The sequence below is a fragment of the Mirounga leonina genome, unplaced genomic scaffold, assembly GCF_011800145.1.
Source record: "Mirounga leonina isolate KUSES-001 unplaced genomic scaffold, KU_Mleo_1.0 Mir_151, whole genome shotgun sequence".
Lineage (NCBI taxonomy): Eukaryota > Metazoa > Chordata > Mammalia > Carnivora > Phocidae > Mirounga > Mirounga leonina.
This window is the reverse complement of record NW_023270377.1, coordinates 45,537,869-45,562,918: the sequence shown is the minus strand read 5'-3', so window position 1 is coordinate 45,562,918 and position 25,050 is coordinate 45,537,869. Positions and strand designations below refer to the sequence as shown.

At 33.9% G+C, this 25,050-nt stretch overlaps 1 protein-coding gene across 3 annotated transcripts in view; it reads right to left on the bottom strand.

The window, feature by feature from the left end:
* Positions 1 to 1,197: 1,197 nt before the first annotated feature.
* TFPI (tissue factor pathway inhibitor) overlaps positions 1,198 to 25,050 on the bottom strand; it is a 64,775-nt gene continuing 40,922 nt past the window's right edge. For all 3 annotated transcript variants that reach the window (XM_035007568.1, XM_035007569.1, XM_035007570.1), the window contains 4 exons: positions 22,490 to 22,666; positions 21,253 to 21,438; positions 4,867 to 5,046; positions 1,198 to 4,182 (listed from right to left, as the gene is read on the bottom strand). In XM_035007568.1, the coding sequence (XP_034863459.1) occupies positions 4,076 to 4,182; positions 4,867 to 5,046; positions 21,253 to 21,438; positions 22,490 to 22,666 (650 nt within the window). In that variant the 3' untranslated portion in view covers positions 1,198 to 4,075. The remainder of the gene's footprint in view (positions 4,183 to 4,866; positions 5,047 to 21,252; positions 21,439 to 22,489; positions 22,667 to 25,050) is intronic.

Sequence of the window (25,050 nt, the reverse complement as noted above, 5' to 3'; positions counted from 1 at the left end):
TAGAGCAGAAGTTTTAAATTTTAATGAAGTCCAGTCCAATGAAGTCTATCAGTTATTTCTTTCATGGATCGTGCCTGAGGCCAGGACTTCAATTCTTTTGAGGTAAGAGAATCTAAACTTTCCTAGAAAACTTTATCTGAGAGGATGTGGGCCTTAAATTCTAGAAGTCATCTTGAAACCTGTGAGATTAAAAAATAAAGGCAAAAAATGTTGGGCAGCAGAATCAGGAGTAAAGATAGACTGAGTTTTCTAGACAGTATGAGGCCCTGAGTCCATCTATACTGAGGTAAAATACCTTTGGCCTTTCTAATTTTGTGATCAAATATATCCCCATTTTGTTTCAGACTTTAGGGACCAGAATTTTTTTGGATGAGGAATTTTGGCCAGAATTTTTGGATGAGGAAATCCTATTCATTGTCCTAATGCTCTATTTTATTATATTAGATGACTAAATGCCTACACACCTCTCTCGCTCGCTCGCTCGCTCGCTCTCTCTCTTTGGTGAAATGAATTACCATGTATTACTACTCCCTTAAAAAGTGATGTGAATAATTCTAGCCAAGACACCAGCTATGTGATTGTAGTTCAGAGATTGGTCCTAAGGGACTAACAGGATCTGCTCTGTTCCATAGAACAGAATACAGTAAAAGCAATTTAGGTGTGTTCATGCTGAAGTTCTTGAGAAAGAACTGAAAGTCAAAAGTTGGAAACAAAATTCAAATACTAACTTCATAAAAAGTAAACAAAAATATGAGCAGCTGATAAAGGAACTCAAGGTTTTTCCTAAATAGTTGATTACTTTAATGTCATTTTCTTCCTTATTCTGGTATGGAAATGGGCCAGGACACCTTCAATAGTCAAGATTGGAAGTCCCTTATAAAATGTATAGTTACATGACACATATTTAAATATAGATGTCATAATTATATAATTGTATGAGATGATTGATAGAAATACATATGGAATGGAGCATGGATGGTAAAACATAGTATATTAATTTGTTTGACAAATAACATGTCCTAGTATATGAATGCACATTTGTAATTGAAAGGAGATTATTAACAAATTCCAGTAAAGAAGGTAAAAGTCAACTGGAGCTTATGGAACAATTTTTTTCTTTGTCTTAGGACTCAATCTTTGTAATAACTGAAGAACACTAAAATTTTTTGAAGTATAAAAAACATCATAACAGTCACATTTTATTATTCAGGATAATATTTTATTATAATGTAAAAACTAAAATCATTTGAGCAGTTTTCAGTATGATCTGTTGATATTGAACATAGAATAAACAAAGTAGGTAAATATATATAAATTCTGTATAATGTAATTCTACATAAAATTCACAGTTAGATGTATTTGATTATGTAAAACAAAGCAAGACCATACCACCAGAGAGCTTCTTATCTAAAAACGGAGTAAAAATAATATTCTCATGAATTAAACATTGCAAACTATCTTAGTGAGTCTTTCTTGATTAAATAATGAACCCATGAATGGTTTTTGGAGGAAACATTCAACTCACTAATGTGTTATTTATATGTTGTTGGTGGCAACTAATCACTTACCCTAAGGAGACATTACCCTTTATTTAAAGGTGTTGCTATCCATGTATAAATGATAACAATGCATATTTCACGGGGATTTTGATTTCCAAAAGTCTCAAATTCCACAGCAAAGATCCAGTTTAAGGCAGTTACTTATGTATATATTGTGTATATTATTACATTTGAAATCAAGATATAAAATTTTTAAGTCAACAAATTGACACTATTTTATAATGATGTAAGTTTTATGCCATAGGATGAAAATGATTTATAATTCTATCTTAAGACTTCATATTCAGCCTCAAAACATAGTGATTTTATAGCTCACATCAGCTGGACCCTGAATTCATGTGGATAGTTGGAAAGAGATCATATTTTTACGTAGGAAATCAGCATGAATAAGCTGAGTAATTAAAGATGTATTCAGTGAACAGTGTAGACCCTTTTAACTAAATTGAAATAGTCAAGAAAGAGCAGTAGTTAAGTCCAAAAATATATATATCAAAATAAAATTGTGGGGAATAGGGTGGGGTTAAGTACCAACTAGTGAGTCCTTGGATTTTGAGTGGTAGAGAAATATATTGAATTAATTCTTAGGAATTAAATCAATACTGATGTGAAGAATGCAATAGGGGCAAAAAGCCTGGAGTTGAAGTTTACGAAAAAGGAAGCAATAGTGTTTAAATACTGATTAGATATGTATATGAAGAAAAATAAGTCAAATTGGGTTCAAACTTTCAAGGCTGAGGAACAGGCAAAATTAAAATACTATTGCTAGAGAAAAGTCATAAAGCTAAACTAAGCGGATGAAGTGATTAGTTGTTTCTAGATGATAAGTTCAAATTTAAATGCAAAGTTAGAGATGAACGCTATAGAAACTAGAATGTCCAGGAGGCTGTTGAGAGAGTGAATAGCTGAGCAGAGAAGGAAATGTATAGATCTGGAGAAAGTGAATTAACTCCAAGGAAAGGTTAAGTCACTGAGAGTCAATAATACATAGATTTTTCCAGTAGAATCTTCCTCTTCTACAGCAATAACATGACTTTTTTCCCCCCGCCTTAAACATGACTTACTGGATTGTACTATGTGCAAAGCCTAATGATAAATGAGTAGATTTCAGTAGGTTTAAATAGTCTTAACTATTTTGGGTAAGAGAAAATCTTGTTAAACAACAAAATTGGGAAGTACTGAAACAATTTCCTTTTTTTTTTTTTTTAAAGCTGACATCTTTAAAATTTACTCAAATGAATTTTGTTGTTTCACAGGATTTACAGTCCCTTCTAAGATTAGATTTTGCATTCAAGAGATAATTATAGTCAGAAGGGGTTATTATTGCTATGTAATAATAAATAAGGAATCCTCAAACTCATGGTTACAAACAACATTATCACCTCTCATAGTTCTATGAGTTGCCTGGGCTCAGCTCGGTGGTTCTTGCTTAGAGTTTCCCATGCTCCTATGGGCAGATGACATCAACATCTGTGCATCTGAAGGCTCCACCAGGCTCCTTCACAAGGCTGGCAGGTGAGGTTTTCTGGGAGCTCAGGTGGTCAACAGAACAAAGTGAACCTCACCTCTCTGTGTGGCTCAACAATTTCCTTTTGATTGCCATTAAAAACTTCCCTTTCCAGGTGCCTGGGTGGCTCAGTCATTAGGGTCTGCCTTCAGCGTGGGTCATGATCTAGGGGTCCTGGGATCAAGTCCCACGCCAGGCTCCCTGCTCAGTGGGGAGTCTGCTTCTCCCTCTGCCCCTCCCCCCTGCTCATGATCTCTCTCTCTCTCAGATAAATAAATCGTAAAAACAAAAACTTCCTTTTCCACCAAGCTTCTTCTTACCATGATCTGTACGTAACACACAACTTTTCAACCATTTTTACTAATATAATGGGTCATAAGCAAATAAAAAATAGTTAAATCAATCAGAATCAGGCACATGATAGAGTTGACTCTCTTTGTTCAGATAATGGTTTGGCCCAGGACTGATCTGAGGTACTGGTTTATAAAAAAGGAGAAAAAGTATGTCCAGGGAGGGAAGCACATGATGGAATTGTATTATTACCAGCTCTAGTTAAATGTATAATTGAGTGATCCTTACAGAAGGAAGTGCTTGTCACCATTTTAGATGTGAAATCCAAAAAGTGCTTGATCTTTAATAGCTGTATTTTTTAATCTGTGCATAGGCTATAAAGGAGATCATCATCTACATGATCAAAACAAATAAATGACAACATATTCTCAAACAGATGATCACCAAATGAAAAAATGGACTGATTTGATGTGGCCAGTAATATGGTAATTTGTAGTCAATGGGAAATAGAAAGGGATTGAGAGAATAAGTAAATTCATAGTAGTCAGCCCTTGAATATGTACTTTGATTAGATAAATTCTGATATAGATTATTAATAGTGGTTAATATGTACATAGAAAATTCATGGAAATATTCATTGAAAGGATTTCAGGAAAGAATAAGAATTATAGTGAAAAGTTTCATCCAAAATATTTAGAACTGATGTAATAATGTAACAAATTTATATTTTTTTAACAAAAATTTTTTCATATACTATTTTCACTGTCTGCTTCTTTCTTTTTCTTTTGGTTTTAATTAATCCTCCTTTTGATATTCTTTGGATGAAACCTATAGAAGGAAGAGAAACAAATTTATTATACATAATAAAGTAATACAGTAAAACATTTTATCTAAATTTTCTCAAATTATCTTTTAATATATAGAACTAAAAATTGGCTTAAAAGCCTTGAATTTGTCTTTATGCAGAACAACCTATTTCTAAGGAAGTCATATATAAGAATTAGCAAAAATGGATAAGCATGTTTCTGAATTTTTATTACTCTTCTTCACTTAGAAATTCGTGCTCACTTTATTAAAGCAAACATGGCTTTAATGGTTGGTGGAATTATATGTGATTTTCATTTATGTATTAATACTCTATAAACATGCATCATTTTTATATTCAGAAGAAAATTAGTAACTACATTTAAATGTGCATTATAAGATGCTTAAAAATATTTTGGTATAATTTAAAATGAAAGCTTAGTGTGTAAATATTAAAAGAATAAAATGTTTTGTTTCAAGTAGATTATTTTTCTGTGAAAGACACATTATGAGGAATTGTAGTTAACATCTTCAGCAATATCATCTAAATGTAGTTGAAAGGGGGACATGTATTACCTAAATTATAATATTGTTTCTTATTATAAATAGAACTAATTTCATATTTTCCCCTATTAAAATTTGTTCATAATTTCAATGCAATTGTTATCTTAAACACTAGTGAGTTAATGGGAAAAATGTCCTTTATACCTTTCTTACAAGTCCTAAGACATGCTTTTTTAGAAATAAAATTATTTTCATTCCCTCCACATCCACTGTACTTAAATGGGCGGCATTTCCCAATGACTGAATTATAGTAGAATCGGCTCTCATTGGCTTGACACAATCCTCTGTCTGCTGGAGTCAGACACCAGGAAGGACCGTGATACTCTAAGAACATCAAGAAAACATGGTAAATTATATATGATAGTTAATCTGAAACTTTTATATTTATTGGTTATTTATTCTCTTATAGTATATTTATGTAAAACGGTAATCTGAATAATAAAAGTAGTACTCAGTGAAATTCATGTATTTCAACTCCAGGAAAATGCTTTACTAATCACCAACTGTCCACTACAGTAAGACCTATCTCTAAGAAATAGAAAAGTAGATATATTTGTTAAAGAGAAGTACTTTGGTGACTCTTCATAATGTAAAAAACTAGCTGTACATAATAGACAAACCACTATTCAAAAATTGAACTTATAAAAATTTGTTAACCATATTCACTTTAACAAATTATCAATGTTTACACATCATTTTTGTTCATGAATGTTCAACTTCGGGAGGAAAAAAGTCCTGATGAGCAATCCTTATTCATTGAATGACATCACTGAAGCTGAGGAAGAGTAGTTGTTGTTTTTTGACTAAAGTTCTAAATGATGTAACATAATCACAATTTAAAGCATAGGAACTCAGGTGTAGCAAATTTCAACTTTAAGCTTCCCGAGAAGGATCCCTGAAGAGATGGTTTGATTTAGTAATAAAGTTTTCTTGTGAATCGAAGCATCAGTTCTCGATGAGTTAGATGTTTTTGCAAAGGAAGGAATATAGCTAAAGCCAGTAAGATAGAACATTTACAGGTTTAAACCAGGCAGACAAGCTGGTCTGTCGATGGGACCAACTACTTTAGAAACTGAAGAAAGAAAATACAACCAGGGTAATAAAAGGATCGCTCATTTTCTTAAGGTAAAGCAGAGAAATAGTTTCAGTACAATGGTAGTTTTTAGCTCTTTGGGGAATCCTGTGAGGGGAAGCTGGTACTCCAGCAGCAGACTTAAACCACTTAATATTAGTAAACCAGTACTGCAGGCAAGTTGATAGATGGTGAGAAATCAATATAAGAAAACTTTAATGGCTTTGCCAAATTGTGAGCTGTGGCACAGCAAATGCAGACAAAGATGGTATACTAATATACAAAATCGGCAGAAAATAGAACTTTGAGGAATCCAGCCAATGAAGGCAAATAGGTTGGGCAGAAAGCTAGAAGTGGTCTGATGATGTGAACCCTAGATGAAAGACTATAAAAGAAATAAACAATTTGAGGGGAAAATGCAGAAATTATTTGATCTAATCTGAATTAATGAACAATAATCCTAATTAGACACGAAAAAATAAGAATCTGCATTTACCTCCTGCCTTCTTGATAATTTAAGTGATTAGAGTGTCTTGATATAATGGCTCCTGTAATAAGAGAAATTCTGGAAAATAGGAGTGGGAATACTATAGAAAGAATATACAAGACATTTTAGAAAGATGAAAATTCTGTGTCAAAATTCAAGAACTGTAATCACCTAAAGAATATTGTATAATTTAGGTCTTTGATTAGGTCTATAAACACTAATTTTTTTTTAAAAGAAGACCTTTGAATCTGTAAAACTAAAACATTCAAAATCATGTAGTCTAATTTATCTTCTATGTCATCCTATTTGGGAGTTATAGTGCATGATTATTGCCATCATAAATCAAAATTAAAATGTTATTTGGTGAGAATGTATGCTTAACTTTCTAGAAACTGTTGAAGTCTCCTGTCCCCAGTAATGGTTTATGTAAGAGGAATTTTCTAACAGTATAGTAGAGATATACTATAATTGAGCCCTACTATGTGCAAACTTTTCCAGTGTCTATGCTCTGGATTCTCATTAACCCAGAACCTAGAATATGAGATGGTTATCAGTTGCTACCACTTCTATCTCCATGAGCTTCCAAAGTCATCACCTGTATTCAGAAACAAAAGTACTCCTCAAGCAATTAGCCTAATTTGAGAAACAGAGAAAATTGCTATTTTTTTAAATTCTCAGCAAGCACCCACAGATACTTCATAGCTGATATAGGAGTATGATGATATGACTTATACCTCGATTTCACTTTTGCATTTTGTATACAAGATTTATTAGCTCACAGTAAGTTGAAGATAATATATATAGATGTACCTGTAAGTTGTACACTTCTTTACACATGTTAATTATTATGTCTTAATAGCAATGCTCTACCTAAAGTTCCTTATTCCAGGACAGAGAGAATTTTCTGATGACATGAAATAAATCCATCCTTATTTTCCCTTAACCTGTAGTAAACCTGGCCCCATAACCAAATCAAATCACTTATTAGGTAGGGAGCTTAGCAGTTCTCAATCACAAGACACTGAACAAGCTAGATTGGTACATCTGGGGCTACAATACTTAGACTGAAGATAACAATGGAGAAGGCTCTGAAACCATGGAGGATATACGGCAGGTTTGATGGGGAGAGGTACCCTAGCTTCTGTCTTCCTTTGGTCACTGAGTCTTCCAACAATGTCTGCCACTCACCAAATCTACTCAACAGCCAAGGGAAAGAGTACAATATATGTATGGGACAGTGCAAGAAGAAGGCAGGGGGATTAGTTTGAAGGCAAACAGATAGTTGACCAGCACAGATGCCATTAGAGAGGTTCATAGCTGTTCATCTATTTCGCTTTGTTTGCCCTGATTTTAATCACTACCTGCACAGATTATCAAATACAACTCACTTTTGACCCAGATAATTATTGTGGTTTCTAACACTAAAAATACAAGTATTTTGATAGTGGGTTAAAATTTGAAATTAATTACTAAGAATGTATTATAGTTAACTTGTAAAAGTTTTTAATACTATAATTATCAGTTGTGGAGTTTTTATAAGGCCATTATTCTTCAGAACATGAATTATACTTGTATGTAAACTAATTCATTTCTCCTAAAATCATTTGAACTCTAAGTAGCTAAGACTATCATTGGATCAGGGCACCTGGGTGGCTCAGTTGGTTATAGCATTCAACTCTGGATTTCAGCTCAGGTCATGATCTCAGGGTTGTGAGATCGAGCCCCATGATCTCAGGGTTGTGAGATTGAGCTCTACACTGGGCATGGAGCCTGCTTGGGATTTTTTTCTCCCTCTCCCTCTGCCCCTCCCCATTCCCATCTCTCTCTCCCTCTCTAAAAAAAGACTATCATTAGATTGCTTTAACATAGACAACAACAATATGATTAAAATAATGAAGCAGATGGTTTCTCAAAGACATTTTTAGCTCTAACATTTTTTTGAGTCCTTGATTATCATCCAGTTCTATCTCTAACGGTGAGGAAATTGAAGTTCTTGCACCTCATGAGGGGATAAGCTTGACTGTTTTCAATGAACATATGTATTCTAGATAAACATAGGCACTCACCTATTCAAAATCCAGACAATGATATCTACAATGAAAGAAAATATAAAGGTTTTGAAGTAGTTACACAATGAAATTTTTTTGGTCTAGATTTAATTATTCACAGGTATTTAAGATAGAATAAAAAGACACTAACCTGACTTCTGTTCATTTTCCAGAGGGAATTTAATAACCAAATGCATTCTGTCTTGATCTCGCCATTAATAACAAGTTGGATAGCTTCCATTTAGAGGGTATATGATAGGTTTCAGAATTCAGGATCCACTTATATTCTGCCAGGAACTGCCATGATCTAGTATGACTGCTAAACTGAAGGTGGCACTCCAAAATCAGTTTTATATTTAAAGTGGTTTATATAAATTTTCTGAAACTTATACTGTAAACTTTAAATTTTATAGTCCCTTTGAATCCTTACCATGGTGTCTTTCTGTTCCCATTTTATATAATACTTAGGCTTTTATTTTACCAAACAATTTAGGATTTATGAATTACCCCATCACTTGCTGAGAAATTTTTTGTCTTCTGAGATTGTTTTAGGGAATTGAATAATAAATCTTTCCTTTGAATAACACATTCTTTTTTCCTATAATTTTCTAGTAAAGAAAAATATAAATATTTTAACTTTCTAATTATAACTTATCATTGTAAGACACTGAATTAATACAAAAGTATAACAAATATAAAACAAATGTTCTCAATAATTTGACCCCTGTCCCTTAACCATTATCAATGCTTTGTTGTATATTTTCCTCCAAATTGTTTGCGTAGGCAAACATATATTAGCATACTATTGTTTCTTTTTATACTTGATAACATTTTGTGAATGTTTCCATATTCATATATATTTCATTTTTAATATGTACAGTGTTCATTTCTTCAATTGACTACAGTACATTTAGTCAACCCATTACTCATGTGGATGTAGATTATTTTTTTCAATTCCAGATTAATGGCTCATGAGCATCCTTGTACACTAGTTCAGATATTTCTAAAGATCTTTCTAAAATTAGAATTGTGTAAAAGCTATACTCAATTTATAATTTGGTGGACGCTGCTGAATTTTCTACCAAAAGCTTATATAAATTTATACTTCAGAATGATGTTTAAAAGTACCTAATCAATTACTTAATAAAATGTGCACCTTACTGCAATGCATTTATTTGTATCCACTTTTCTTCTCTCCTCATACCCACAAAAGTAGATGATTACTGTAGAGATGTTTTTATTAGGTAGGGAGCTTAGCAGTTCTCAAGGTTGCAACTCCCCAAAACAGATACTTTTATGCTGAACTTCTTCTATACTGCTAGGGATTCTCTAGTAGCTACTTTCAGTCTGTATTTTATTTACTTCATGATGTGGTAGAGAACAAAGATAGCAAAGAAATATGAAAAGGAAATATGCTAGAATGTTGGCAGTGATTGTCTCTGTGAAATGCAAATATGGCCAATTGTCTTTTTCCTTTCTATTTTTTTCAATTTATCTGCTATTATAATATTCAAATTATAAAATAAAATATATAATGTTAGAAATAGGATTATATAATCAAAATATTTTTTGATTCACCCCAGAGTCCTGGGGTCATAAGGAAAAGGCTGGAGATTGGAATTTGTTTATGGTTAGAAATGGAGAGTAAACCTGTCACCTGTAAGTATACTATTTAGAGATAGTAAATCTGTACTATAGGAAAAGCAGCATCTCCATTCACTAACATGGGAGAGTTGGTGTGAAATGGGCAGAAACTGACATTCTATATTGAAGGAAAAACAGCAGGGAATGGGAAAATTAGTACTGTGGAACTTTTTTCTTTTTTCTTTTGTCTATGTGTACAGTAACTTAGCTGAGGTTGAAATGTAAAAAGCAGGCTTCTAGGACATCTGTAACTGAAAGGTCATGGGGAATAGACTGTAAGACCCCTTGCCCCAACAGGGAAGCCTCCACAGATTAAAACAGAAGAGAAGTGGTGTATATATCTATTGGGTTGGATTTCTTTGCCTGGATACTGACTCCATGGGCAGAGTTCACAAAGTTATCTTTATCCAGGGATTTTTCTAAATAAAGCCATAAAGCAAGCAATACATGGTAAAACTATAAACTAGGAAGCTGTTATAAGTATAATTTATCCTAAGATAATTGTCTTATAATTAGAAAAATTTTTCCTTAAGCCATCTGCAAAATTGAAAACCCTGTAAGATTTTAGTAAAAAGTGAAAATTAACACTTATTTATTCCCTTGATCAGCTTTTAAGGAAGAATGAAATTTTAACAAGTGGAAGAGATAGAGGGGGAAATGGGTGAAGGAAAGCAAAAAAGTCCGAATATTCCTAGTGTGGGGCACTTTGCAAACTCCAGGCTATCTGAAAAATAGAGTGCATGGAGAGTATAGTGGGATGCAGGATTGGGAGAGTAGATTTAGACCAAATTAAGAAGGTTTCTGATTACTAATATACCTGGATTTTATGATATAGACATTAATGAACAACTGAAAGTATTGAAGGATGAAAAAGTTCTGCTTGCTCTTTTGTGATGCATGAAGCAAGCTCAGCCAGGCATGTGTAGGCTGAATCCTGCAGGAGACTTGCAATAAAGGAGAATATAAGATGACCCTAACTGAAGCAGGTATAGTGGAAATGAATAAAATTAAGTACCACATTGACTGTGAGCAGGGAGAGAGGTAGAGAGAAGATAATTCTGGTATTTTTAGACTGATTGACTTAGAAAATGGAATATTTTTAATATATTATAAAATAGAATTATAGTATGAAATATAGTCATAACAGTTTCATAATTTGTAATTTTATCATGGCTTTCTTTCATTGTAGCTTTACTTAGAAAAATCCCTGAATAAAGATAGAATTGTGAACTATGCCCATGCATTAGCCAGCATCTAAACAAATAAATCCAAGATGTTCGATAAAAGATAGAACACAGGTTTAGAAAAAGACAAAATTTTAACTTTGACACCCTTCAATGGAAATACAATATCATGACTCTGTCCCCCCACAACACTTGTGCAGCTGTCTTAGCATATAGTGTAGGCATTGACATCATCCTTGTATCTATCCCCTCACCCATTTCACAGGCATGCCTGTAAAGGACAACACCATCTTTCTTATTTATTATTCACAGACTCCCAGTCCCTGTGACAATTCCCATCATATAGGAGCCGCTCAGTATTTGTTGAACTGAACTGGCATTAAGAAGTATAATGGATTTGTGCCTCAGGTCATAAGATAAAATTAGAAACACAGGTTTACAAGTCCTCTGATTAGAGAATACAATCCAAAGACACAAAATATGTATTGGTGTTTTATAATTACGTTTGAATTTTAGAAGGGCTTTATTTTATTTCAAATAATCATAGTATTAAGTGTATTGAATGAAGATACTTCAGGTCAAGGTTACAGGCTTTAGTTATATTTAAAAATGATCACTAATAAAATGTATACAAATAATATCCCTGATTATTTTTTCCTGCTATAAATTTCCAATGACACTGGGTAATCATTAAAACCTTCAAATATTAATACTTTTCAGCCCTTATTGTATGCTAAACATAGGGATAAGAATTTTATATATGTCATCATAATCATCAAAAATTTTATGAGCTATTACTTTCCACATGAGGCCAAGAGTTGTGTAATTCTTTCAAGGCCACAAAAAGTTGGCAAATAGCAGGACTGGAATTTAAACCTACATCTTTCCTCCCATAAGCCAGTGCTCTTCACCATTATGATGCATCCTCTGAAAACTACTAGAAAATAAAAATAACTGAGCAAAGACAATTTAATAATTATCAGGTAAAGAGAAAGCTGTCACAACTTTCCTTTTATATCCAGTTTCCAAATTCTCTCTTCTTAGGTTCAGAATGTCTTCTATACTTCTTACTCTAAGTTACATGCATGAAGTTGGAGTTTATCAAGTTTGAACAGGAAAAAGGTATCTAATCCAAATAGGCCATCAAATGAAGAAATTGGAAACAAGTCTTGGGAGTAAGAGTGCTGAGCCAAACAGTATTTGAAGAGCCCAAATATTTAAAGGCAAGAATTATTGTGTTTGTATATTCAATCTGGGCTGATTCTAGAAATAATAGACCAAAGTTCCAGGTGTTTGTATACTCTGTGATCATATTTGCATTGGCCAGTCAGCTATCCATTTAATAGCAATAAGATGTGACAGAAGACTAGAAACCACATTCCACCGTGTCCCTAGAAAAGATAGAGGTGGGATTTTCCTAATTAATACATTTAATAATAATGCTTTCCAAACCTATTCCTGCAAAGATTGGTCATTATTCAAATAAAAGTAAGGTGGAGAATTAAAACATAGAGTAGCACAGGATTTTCTAACCTATTCCTCATTCCTAACCTGCTTTATGGCAGTAAATACCAAATTCATATAATAATAGGGATGTGCCATTTAAAATCAGACACACAGATCAATGGAATAAAAAAGCCCAGAAATAAACCCAAACTTAATATGGTCAATTTATCTATGACAAAGTAGGAAAGAATATACAAAGTAGGAAAGAATATACAATGGGGAAAAGACAGTCTTTTCAATAAATGGTTTTGGGAAAACTGTCAGCTACATGCAAAAGAATAAAAGTGCACCACTTTCTTTATCATATATAAAAATAAACTCAAAATGGATTAAATACCTAAATGTAAGACCTGAAACCATAAACTCCTAAAAGAAAACATAGCCTGTAAACTTCTGGACATTGGTCTTACCAATATTGTAGGAGTTTGTCTCCTCAAGCAAAAGCAACAAAAAGCAAAAATAAACAAGTGGGACTACATCAAACTAAGAAGCTTCTGCACAGAGAAGGAAACAATCAACAAAACTGAAAGGCAACCGACTGAATGGGAGATGCTATTTGCAAATGATGTATCTGAAAAGTGGTTAATATCCAAAATATATAAAGAACTTGTACAATTCAACACCAAAATAACAATTTGATTAAAAATGAACAGACGACCTGAATAGACATTTTTCCAAAGAAGACCTACAGATGGCTAACAAATATATGAAAAGAGGCTTAACATTACTAATCCTCAAGGAAATGCAAATCAAAACCACAATGAGCAATCTTATACCTGTCAGGATAGCTAGTATCAAAAAGACAAGAAATAACAGGTGTTGGTAAGAATGTGGAGGAAAAGGAACCTTCGTGTGCTGTTGATGGGAGTGTATATTGATGCAGCCACTTTGGAAAACAATATGGAGGTTCCTCAAAAAATTAAAAATAGAAATACCATATGATCCAATAATTCCACTGCTGAGTATCCAAAGAAAGCAAACACACTAATTTGAAAAGACATATGCACCCCTATGTTCACTGCAGTGTTATTTACAATAGCCGAGATATGGAAGCAGCCCAAATGCCCATCAATAGATGGATAGATAAAGATGTGGTGTGTGTATACACACATACACACACACACACACACACACACAATGGAATACAATTCAGCCATAAAAAAGAATGAGATCTTGCCATTTGTGAGACCATGGTTGAATCTAGAGGGTGTTATACCAAATTAAATAAGTCAGAAAAAGACAAATTCCATATGATTTCACCTATTTTGGAATCTAAAAAACAAAACAAGAAAACTTATACATACAGAGAACAAAATTGTGGTTGCAAGAGGGCAAGGGGATGGAGGAATACTCAAAATATGTAAAGATGATCAAGAGGTATAAAGTTCCATTTATAAAATAAGTCATGAGTCATGTAAAGTACAACATAGGGAGTATAATCAATATTGTAATGACTTTGTATGGTGACAGATGGTAACTAGATTTATGGTGATCATTCTATACTACATATAAATGTCAAATCCCTATAATTAGACCCCTGAAACTAATATAATATTGTAGGTTAACTGTACTTCAATTAAAAAGTGCCATCAAATTAGTATTGTTAATGCATTTGTTTGTAGCTTGTATTCATTTGTGAATAAGTTTTGATTGATAGTTATATAATGATCAGATATATAATGAGATACAGTATTTTACTTGTTCATATACAATCAGTGTCATACAAAATAATTTGATATACAAATTAGAAATCTGTGGGTTTTTTTTCTTTGTATTCAAATTTCAGAAACACTTCTCTGGAGGAATCTCATACTGGGGCCGAAAAAATGTATCCTTCTTAAAAGTAGAGATGGTCCAGGAAGAAAAGGATTAGCAAAAGTAGTCAGTGGTCACTGGGGGTGACTGTATCTGGCTGGCAGCAGTCTTGGCAGAGGGGAAGTGCTACATTTTTTTGTTTCTCACCAGCTCTGGTGTCAGGAAGTAGAAGGTCTTAGGGATCCTCTCCACAAGTTACCTATTTTTAGAAAGCCAGCTTGTCAGAAAATCAGTGGATGACATACCAGATTCATATTTAAATTAGGAGGGAATATCTATGTTTCTGGGTCTGAGAACACATTATGAAAAACAGGGTGCTTTTGTGGGACTATTTAAGTGGGTTTTTGATGAAGTGGGGTTTTTCAGAATTGTTGACAGTGCTAGTGATTAACTGTGGAACTCCTTAGATTATGGGGGATATTTTCTTTGCAGAAACTTTCCGTGGTTGTAATGTGTAAGCAAATCTTCAACAAGAGGCCAAATAGGCGACAACGTTTTCTTGCAAATCTATAAATTAATTGTATCAGTGATGGTGTCTGACTTTCAGGCAGTTTATATAACATCTCTTCCAAAAGGCCAATGATCACCAAAAAATTTTTATAAGATATATGTGTATGTATGTGCGTGTTTATGTTTTATGTTTATGTTTTTCTTTTCTCTCCATTTTTTTCACATGTATATGGAATCCAACCAGTAGGTTATACATTGAATACAGTCAGGAGAGAGAGAGAGAGCCTCAAGTACCCAAATGGTTTGCAGAATGATACTCAATCATTTTCCCTTGACTTAGTGGCTTCCAGGAAGCAATAAGGACTATGTCAAATATATAGGTGTTCCTTTTCTCTGCCAGAGACCAAGTACAAGACTGAGTTGCCAGTAGGCTTTTGAAGTCTATCAGAAAATTTTGTTTTTCCAAAATATCATATAGCTGATGTAGTCCCAAGGCAGCTATTAAGAGTTGACATAGAGAAGTAAAGGCGCTATGAGAACCAAGAAAAGAAATCACTTCTTTAAAAAAGATTTATTTATTTGAGAGAGAGAGCAAGCAAGCATGAGGGGAGGGGCAGATGGAAAGGGAGAGAGAGAATCTCAAGCAGACTCCCTGCTGAGCGCAGAGCCTGATGCAGGGCTCAGTCCCACAACCCTGAGATCATGACCTGAGCCAAAATCAGGAGTTGGATGCTTAACCATCTGAGCCCCCCAGGCGCTCCAAATCACTTCGTTAATCAATGGGTCAGGTCCATTCAAAAAGCCCGGAATCATATGAAACTGATGAATCATAAAATTAACCCCTGAAATTAATTAATATACTATATGTTAACTAAATTGCATGTAAATAAACAGTTACAGATAAATAAATAATTCCTTAAAAAAAAAAGCCCAGGATCAGTATGAACCCTTGAGAACATTAATTTTTCTTTGATAGACTTTTACCAATGAGCTCCATTGAGAGGACTATGTTAACTATGTGCACATAAATATTAAAACTTTATTAATGGTATGCTCTCAGAGGTATCACATATACGATATAAATCAGAAATATTAACATGTGCATAAAATGCTACCTTATCCTAAAGTGGACATGGATGAATGAAGGCAGAAGGTGGTCAGAAGGACTTGGTAAGTATGATCAACATTCTTCCAACTATCATTTGTTCTTTTATAACTGTGGATCACAGCATTAATAAATAAAAAATATGAGCCACCTGTCCCATGCGTAACACTGATCTGAATACAAAGAAGGGAAGATCTACAAAACATAAAACATTGGTCTCTTTCCTCAAAAAACTTGTAATCTAGTCAGTGAGGCAGAGCTAAAACAACATCAACTAATACAAGCATTAAGGGAATCAAAATAGGAAGCCAGGAGAAAGGGAGAGGAAGAAGACTTCCTTGTGGGGGTGAAAAGGCAGCTTACATAGGAGGGCCAGTGAATTTTAGGAAGGAGAAACCAAACAAAACATTAGGAGCCATAAGAATGGATAATTTGTGTTTACTAATAACAGAGTAGATAAGTTCTACTTAATGACAATGTCTATTCGGAAGGGACAGAAAAATCTTGTATTTAGTGAGACAAAAATCTGGACTAGTTAGAGGGCCAACAGATAATGCAGACAAATCTAAGACAAGTGGATGAGGCTAAATTAACACAGAAAGAATGTATCTGTTAAGTTTTTAATTTATTTTTCTGTAAAGCAAGAGAAATACATAAACTTGCTTGATTAAAGATACTCTAACCCTAATATAATGGATGTATGGAATTAGGACAGCAATGTCAAAAATGTTGTACCTAATACATGTTGTATATGACTCTCTTAGTCTCTGTCTTTTTCTGTCTCTCCATATACACACATAAGCACATATACATACATATATATGCATGTGTCTATATACATACATATAGGAAATGTTTTCTTTAACATGTCTGATATATAACTATTTATTAATGATTATTGATATAATGATTATGGCTTCAAAGCCCCATGATACTTCTACATGACAATATTCTCAACTTGTTTCTACTAAACACATTTGAACTGTGTAAGTTTCCATATATGTATCAATTTAGATCTATTGTCCTTTCCCTTTGAAAGGTTAATTATAGTTTTGTGACTGTATGTGTACTGATGGACTTAGTTGAATAAGTAGAGATCTTTTTTTTTTTAATATTTTATTTATTTATTTGAGACAGAGAGAATGAGAGAGACAGAGAGCACATGAGAGGGGGAGGGTCAGAGGGAGAAGCAGGCTCCCCGCCGAGCAGGGAGCCCGATGCGGGACTCGATCCTGGGACTCCAGGATCATGACCTGAGCCGAAGGCAGTCGCTTAACCAACTGAGCCACCCAGGCGCCCTAAGTAGAGATCTTATGAGTGTCTGAAACATCAACTTCTGCAAAGAAGAACTTACAAAGAGTTGTTTTGCAGGTTAGAAACTAAGGCCTGGGAAGTTAGGGGTATTGCTCTGAATCCCACAGGTAATGATAATGAGTAATATTTCCATAGCATGGAATAGGTATCAGGCACCATGCTAAGTGAGCCATGTATATTGACTGATTTTACCTCACAACAAAACCTATAAGGTGAGTACTATATTATTACCATCCTCATTTTACAGTGGGAAATAAGGTTCAGAGAGGTTAAGAAGTAACTCAAGGTTGCACAGCTAATAAGTGGAAGTACTGGGATTTGAGCCCGACTCTTCAGGCTCGGAGTCTTTTATCTACTATACTGTAGTGTTAGTCTCAAGGGAAAAGTCAAGAAAAACTAATTGTGGTAGTTTTTCATTCTGAAGATTGTGTACAGAACTACATATGTTTAGAGGGATTGTTTTAGGATGATTTCTCTCACACATGTAGTGAGAACAAACATTTATTTTACCTACGTGGATATACTCATCAATTCAGCCAATCCAAACTCAAATACTTTGCTCTCACTTGTACATATGGATGTGCTTACAAAAGATTTTATAAAAATCTCTTTAAGGAAGAGCAAGCTTCAATCTTTGAGATACCTATATAGCCTACTAATAAGGAAATCTGGAAATAAACAGAGAAAATTAAACCTAGATTGCACTTGGTAAGCATTCAAATATTTTCAGTCAAGAGGGCTCACTGGAAAAAAAATTCTCAAGCTTATATGCAATATCATGGTAGTTAAGAATAAACAGCGAACAAAACTTCTAAAAGATTTCTTTCCTATTATCATGAAGAGAAACATTAAAATTATATTTATAAATATTCTCCTTCATAACAATAGCATAATCTAGCTATATTTTTGGAATATTCCAATACTCTAAGGATTGTTATTTAACGGAAAGAATTTTAAATGAATGCTATCCTATTTTTATTGTGGGGCATGTTATTATTCCTATGCACTGAATCAAAATTAAAACGATTTACATCTTTTCAAAAGAACCTAATGCAGAGAAGCTTATACATTTGCTAAAACCTTGAACCACAAGGTTTTACATAAGCATAGAATCATATTTTCTTAAATTATAGTAAAATATATTAATATAATTGCAAGCACTGACAGATGTAATTATTTTTGAGCTGGAATATCAACAGTGTCTTCATAGACCTCAGCAAAAGCCTTTGGTGGAGTAGGAAAGGGATAGTCTGGGTATAGGAAAAGTAGGGGTACAATTGCCTTCTGACATTATGCTACTTGGATGAGGTCGAGGAGGGCTCATCTAGGTCTTAGTGAAGAGGGATGGCTGAATTTCCACCTTCTGCCTCTTGGATGGGGTGGACGAGGGATCAAGTAGATCTTAAAAAGAGTGAGGGCACAGCTTCATTGTCCCCCTTTTCATGTTAGCCACTCTTCGTATCAAACTTCCTATAGTAGCTATTGCAACATTATTTCATGCTTTAACTTAGGAATGTTACAAAACAAAAGAATGAGAAATGAATACTCCTAGAAAAAGAAGAAAAAGGGTCAAATTGGCTAGAGAAATTTAGGTTTTGAGGCAAGTATATACAATAAAAAAAATAATTCTCTAGACAAAGGAGGAAGATTTTCCCTAATTTTAAATGCACTTACTATGAAAGAATTAAATGTCTATTGTTTTCAATAAAAATCCATTTAATCTTGTTTTCTTTTAGATTCATGTTGTGAATTTTTACTGTTTCCTTAGTTAATAATTTACTGTTATAACCATTTGTTTGTTTTTTATACTTTTCATTGTGCAACTATATAAAAACTTAGGACATTTATCAGACAGTATTTAAAACTCATTTACTTTCTCACACATATTTTGTCTCCTCCTTTCTATTTTGGCAGTGTGCGTGCCAAAAATCATGATTTTTATACTTGATAAAACTTTAAGGCAAAACTTTCTTCTTACTCCATTCATTATAATGACAAATGAATATAGATCTCTATCTGAATTAGTGAAGCAATCCAAACAAAAAATATTGAAACATATTGAAAATTGATTTCATGCATTTATTTTATTAGTAGATATATTGTATCACATGTCTCTTTAAACCCATTAAGTTTGTCATTCTAAACTTTCACATCTTTCACACAATAAGATTTAGCATGCTTTTCAACATGTGATACTTAACTGGATAAAACAAAATGTCACTGAAAGACACAGGGCTGAAAGGACACAAAGAAACAATGCAATGAAATTACTTAATTTCACAGATAAATCAGAACTACAAAGCTATTTATTATCATTATTACAAACAAAGTAGTGTTTAAAAACTAGACTCAAATTCATCTGGCATTGAATTCATTGCTCTAATTATAGAATCCAATCTAAGGACCTGAAGGCATTTGAATATACCGTTTTCAAACTCCCTCTGAAATTCTGCATGCCGTTCATGACATCTCAAGTGCTATTAGAACACTGCTCGAAGACCTGCAGTTTAGGGACTCTCATTCCTGTGGTACCCACTGATTTTTTAAGACCTCACATTAAAAAATAAACACTTTACAGAAAGAAACTTATACTTTTAGATTTCACGAATCAATCCTGATTCTTCGGCGGGGTTGAGGGAAATAAGGAAGGGTAGGGATGTGGGGAGAAGGGGGGTGAGGGATGTATAGAACTTAATTTTTCTTTCACATGATAGTGCTACAAGTACTGAGAGCATATATAATGTTCCCTCTTTGGATCTCACATCTCCTTGCACTTTTCCAGGCCTTCTGTAAACATGTTTCCAGTTCTCTTTGTGGCCTCTAAGGTATGGCATTCAGAGCTGAAGCAAAGCCCTCAGACATGATCAGGTCAGTGTGGCACTGAACTTGATATTTACATCCTTCGTTCCAGATAGGGAATAGTCAACATGTGCAGCTTTAAATCCATCTGGGCAGAACTTCTGTCTGCTGTTTGCTTGCTTGCTTATTTGTTTGTGTAAAGAGATGCTCAAAGACTTTCAGATTCTGATTCCCACTGGATTCTGACACACGGCTGCTGTGGAGAACCCCTGCTCCACACACTGTCTCTTTTTACCCTACAATTTTAATAGCTACAGAACTCTTTCAACTCGTATCACGTTTACATTTGAAACTTTCACTTGGACTGCTTCGAAGTGAGATCTCCAATTCGTGAATGAGCACATGTGATTTTTAAAATTTAGGTTGGACCTTATATTTATCCTGTTAACTTTCAGCTCTCTCAATTGTTTTTAACTGCCCAGATATTTGTAGTTTCTGGTTATGTTTCCCAATATTTTTACTATTTTCCAGCTCTGCATTTTTTGTGGGCATATTTCCTGTATGTTTGTTTAAATTTGGTAAATACATTGACAGGGAATAGCCCAGAAGAGAATTTTGCAGAAATCCAAAAGACAATTCTCTTCAGAGTGACATAACCTTTGGTGGTGGTTATTCAACAAATTCCTAATTTGTCCTGTGACTAAACACCTGAGACCTTGCCCAATGCCGTGCTCAGTTAAAGAGCACTTTACTGCCTTTGACTCAATGCTGCCATTATAATAATTTACCATCAGACATTGATGCTGATAATTCTGAGCATTATTTTATAAGATAAATTTGGCATAGAGTTAAATATCATAGGAAAGTTTTCATATGATATACAATCAGAAGCCTCCTTCAAAGCATACTTTAAAATAGAGGAAAATTATCACCCTGATGGGATTGAAAGACAAACATTTTGAATCTCAATATTTCCACACACCTATTATTAGAGAACAAGAGCTATATATTTTTTTAAAAAAAAGCAAGGTTCTAATATACATTCCACTTCTATTGTTACCAAAATATTTTTCTGGGAGCAATTTAAAAAAAAAAAAGATTCTTACCAAAAAAGCTGGGAACCTTGGTAGGCTGGGGAGTGATGGAATCATTATTCACAGAATCAGGCGGGGACACAGTATTTGTAACATCAAACGTTGTCGGACTATTCACAGGATTAAATGGTATTGTACTACCCGTAGACTCAGGCAGTACTGTATTATTCACAGCTTGTTCCAACTGAAGATCATTCACTGGAAAAAAAAATACAGCCAATTAAAATACAACATTGACATAAGTCCATAATTATACACACAAAGCAAAGCACAGCGGTTGTGTTAAGAAGAGTAGACATCGGGGTGCTTGGGTGGCTCAGTTGTTAAGCGTCTGCCTTCGGCTCAGGTCCTGGGATCGAGCCCCTCATCAGGCTCCCTGCTCAGTGGGGAGCCTGCTTCTCCCTCTCCTGCTCCCCCTGCTTGTGTTCCCTCTCTCATGGTTTCTCTGTCAAATAAATAAATAAAATCTTTAAAAAAGAAGAAGAAGAAGAAGAGTAGACATCCAAGGACACCAGGGTGGCTCAGTCCATTGAGACTTTTGATTTTGGTTCAGGTCATGATCTCATGGGTCTTGAGATGGAGCCCCCCAGCGGGCTCTGCACTCAGCGGGGAGTCGGTTTCAAGATTCTCTCCCTCTGCCCCTCCCCCAGCTCATGCGCACATGTACGCGCACACACACAATCTCTCTCAAATAAATAAATCTTTAAAAAGGAGACGTCTAGAAATTTTATTCACATTGCTATGTTAAATTAATGAACAGTAAATCTTTATATTTATACATATTGTTAGTAAGATCATATTTCTGTGAGTAACTTTGTAGTTCTTGGTCAAAAAAAGGTAACAGTTAAAGTTTAAGGCATCCTTTAATAAATTTCATGGTCAGGTAAAACTGATTGATTTTAGGTGGTAGGTTCCAAAGAACTATTTGTCCTCAAATTGTTATAAACCTAAGGGATTTCAGCAGCCCTATTCTTATGCTTACATTGCACTAAAATTCTCAGGAAAGAAAATTAAATAATGTAACGTAAAATAAATCTATGGAAATAAGTTCCCCTATACATGTCTTAATTTTCTGTTCCTTTTTTTTTTTTAAGTTAACACAGTGACTGATTTTTATCAAATTTAGTGGATGCTACTTCATCTGTATGGCTGAAACAAAAATCTAGGTAAACTTGAACATCCTTTAAGTTGCCTTATTTTTTAAAGAATGCCTGTAAATGAAGTAAAATGAGATGGGAAATAAACTTACCTAAACTCTCACAGGTTTGCTTGCATTGATCCAGTGATTCAAAGTTGTTTTGATTGCCAAGGCACCCACCGTACTTGAAATCTTCACATTTCTTTGACTCATTGTTATAAAAATACCTAGTTATATAACCTCGACAGACTCCACTGTCTTCTCCCAAAAAGCAGTAATCTGGCTTTTCTGGAAATTATAAAAATGTCAGAAAGTAATATACTTTTTTGTGAATAATTGAATTACACTGATTAAATGTACAAAATAACCAAGTTGAAGTTATTTAAGGAGTAAACATGAAAAGTTAAAGATACAAGGTAAAAACGGAACTTTATCCACAACCGCACAATATTAAAATTGTCCACTATGTCTATTGTGACATTTAGAATAAGGAAGATGTATCTATTGTCACATATTGTTGCTACTGGAATTTCAAGTTCTAAATTTCTCATCATAAATTAATAGGGCACCTAACTATCAACCATTTCAGGAACTGAAAGAGTAAAATATGTTATTTTACCCTTGGTTTGGAAGAAATATTCCAAAATTCATAATGTTACAAAATGTTATGGCAAAATTTTGGTTCAGTTATTTTTTTAGGCGTACAGGCATTGACATTTAGGAAAGAAGTAGGAATATTTCATATTTTTCAGGTATAGGCTCCCATTAGGGAAAGAAGTGTAATGTGTTGCTTCATTACAACGGTTTCAATTTTAAAAATATTGGAGGAGAAGCTTTGAGGCGTGTGGAAGCTTTCATGGCTATTCTTAGAAGTTCCTGAATTCTTATTCTGGAATCTGTATTAGGTTAGGCATGACATCCTCCACCAGTGTGTCTCTTGTTTTTCTTCTTCCTGACATTGGAGTGACTCCAGCCGTGCAAAGGCAGAAAGGAAATACATGTTCAGGGATTGGAGAGGCTTTTGAAAAAAATCTAATGCCCATTCTTTGATAGCGCTCCAAACCAGATTAAACACAGCTGTCACAGCAATTGTGCTACTGTGATCTACATTACAAGCCTTGTCTACAGGCATACTCTGTAAAGAAGAGAATTAAACTTATTTTCAAAATTACGATTGCAAGATATATGGGGCTTAAATTGGGGAAAGCTCCAATTTCCCCACTTTATCCCTGCAACTGTATTATCAGAGTGGCAAAAATGAACTGTAATATCCTTTTCCATTTTAAAGCAACCTGTTCTATCTCAGGGAAGCAACACTCGGGAGGTTACTATAAAAAAAGCATATATTTAATATTAATGATTTCTGCAACAGTTGCAAATCTTTGGAAAGGCTGATCTCCATGAGAGCATTGTTTTATTAATAAAACATCCCATTTTAATGTAGTGTAAAATATCTATCTTCTATAACTTCTCAAAGTACCAATTTGAGAGTTTTGTTTATTGTTTATTGCCTCTTGTTTCTCAAGGTGAATGTTACTATTATCCCCATAGCAACAATTTGTGGTTAAGTGTAATTTATGGGACAAGGAAAAAAAATAATTCTTTAAATTTTTGTAAAACTTTTTTATAAGAGAATGAGGAAAAATACATTCAATTGCTATTATTTCGATTTGTTTTGGCCTTAGTATGTACTTCTTATGAAATTTTAAATCATCTTAACAGAGAATATAAGAATTCTGTGTTTAACAAAAAGGAGTAGGTAAAATATACTGCATATAAAGAATAGAAAATAATAAGAAATTATGCTGAGAAGTATAATTAAGAAATTGTGCAACTAGAAGTTGCTATTATTTATGAGGCTCCATTCTAGGACATAAATTTTAGGACAAAGTTGACATTGCACACTTGTAAAATAATTCCGCTTGGGCCTACAGTTTAAAATAAGGTTACAAATCAAGAAATTCATGCCCTATATTCCTCAGATAAAGTAACAGTCGTACTAAATCTGCATACACAATCCTTGCTCTAGACTGATGCTTGGTTAAAACACAGAATACAGATTTTAAGCTACAAACTTCCACAAACCACATTAAGTTTTACTATTAACTTTTAATTGAGGCTGCATACTTGACAATTGTCTTAACCCAAACTATTTCAAAGAGGTTGTCTTTGTAACTGTTCCAAAAGCATATCACAAAGTTAACTTGAAGTGGATATGTCTAGAGGTCTTTATTATGGATGGGTTTTGGCATCTGAACATTGTTTAACACATGTGAATAGTATTGATTAGCTTTATTCTCTAATTTCCATATGTAATATCAGTTAAGAATGAAGAGAAGAGGAACTCCTAACTAGGACACTAATTACATTATCTACCTTACTGCTCTCTCACCACCTGCTAAGCCAGGTGACTTTCCAACCTTCCTCCCTGACTCTTGACAAATGTAATTCATTCAAGTTGCCTCTTGATCTTTGATCTTCCTTTGACAAAGCAAATTCCTCATCCTTGGGTCTCCTACTTATTGTCATATCTCCTATAAATGCTGAAGTTGAACTCTATAGACTGGGGATTCTGGAGGCTTGGTGATCTCGCTGAGCAAAGCAAGGTAATGAACTCAGTAGGTTATAATCAAAATTTAGGAGACGTTATTTTGCTATTGAATACTACCACT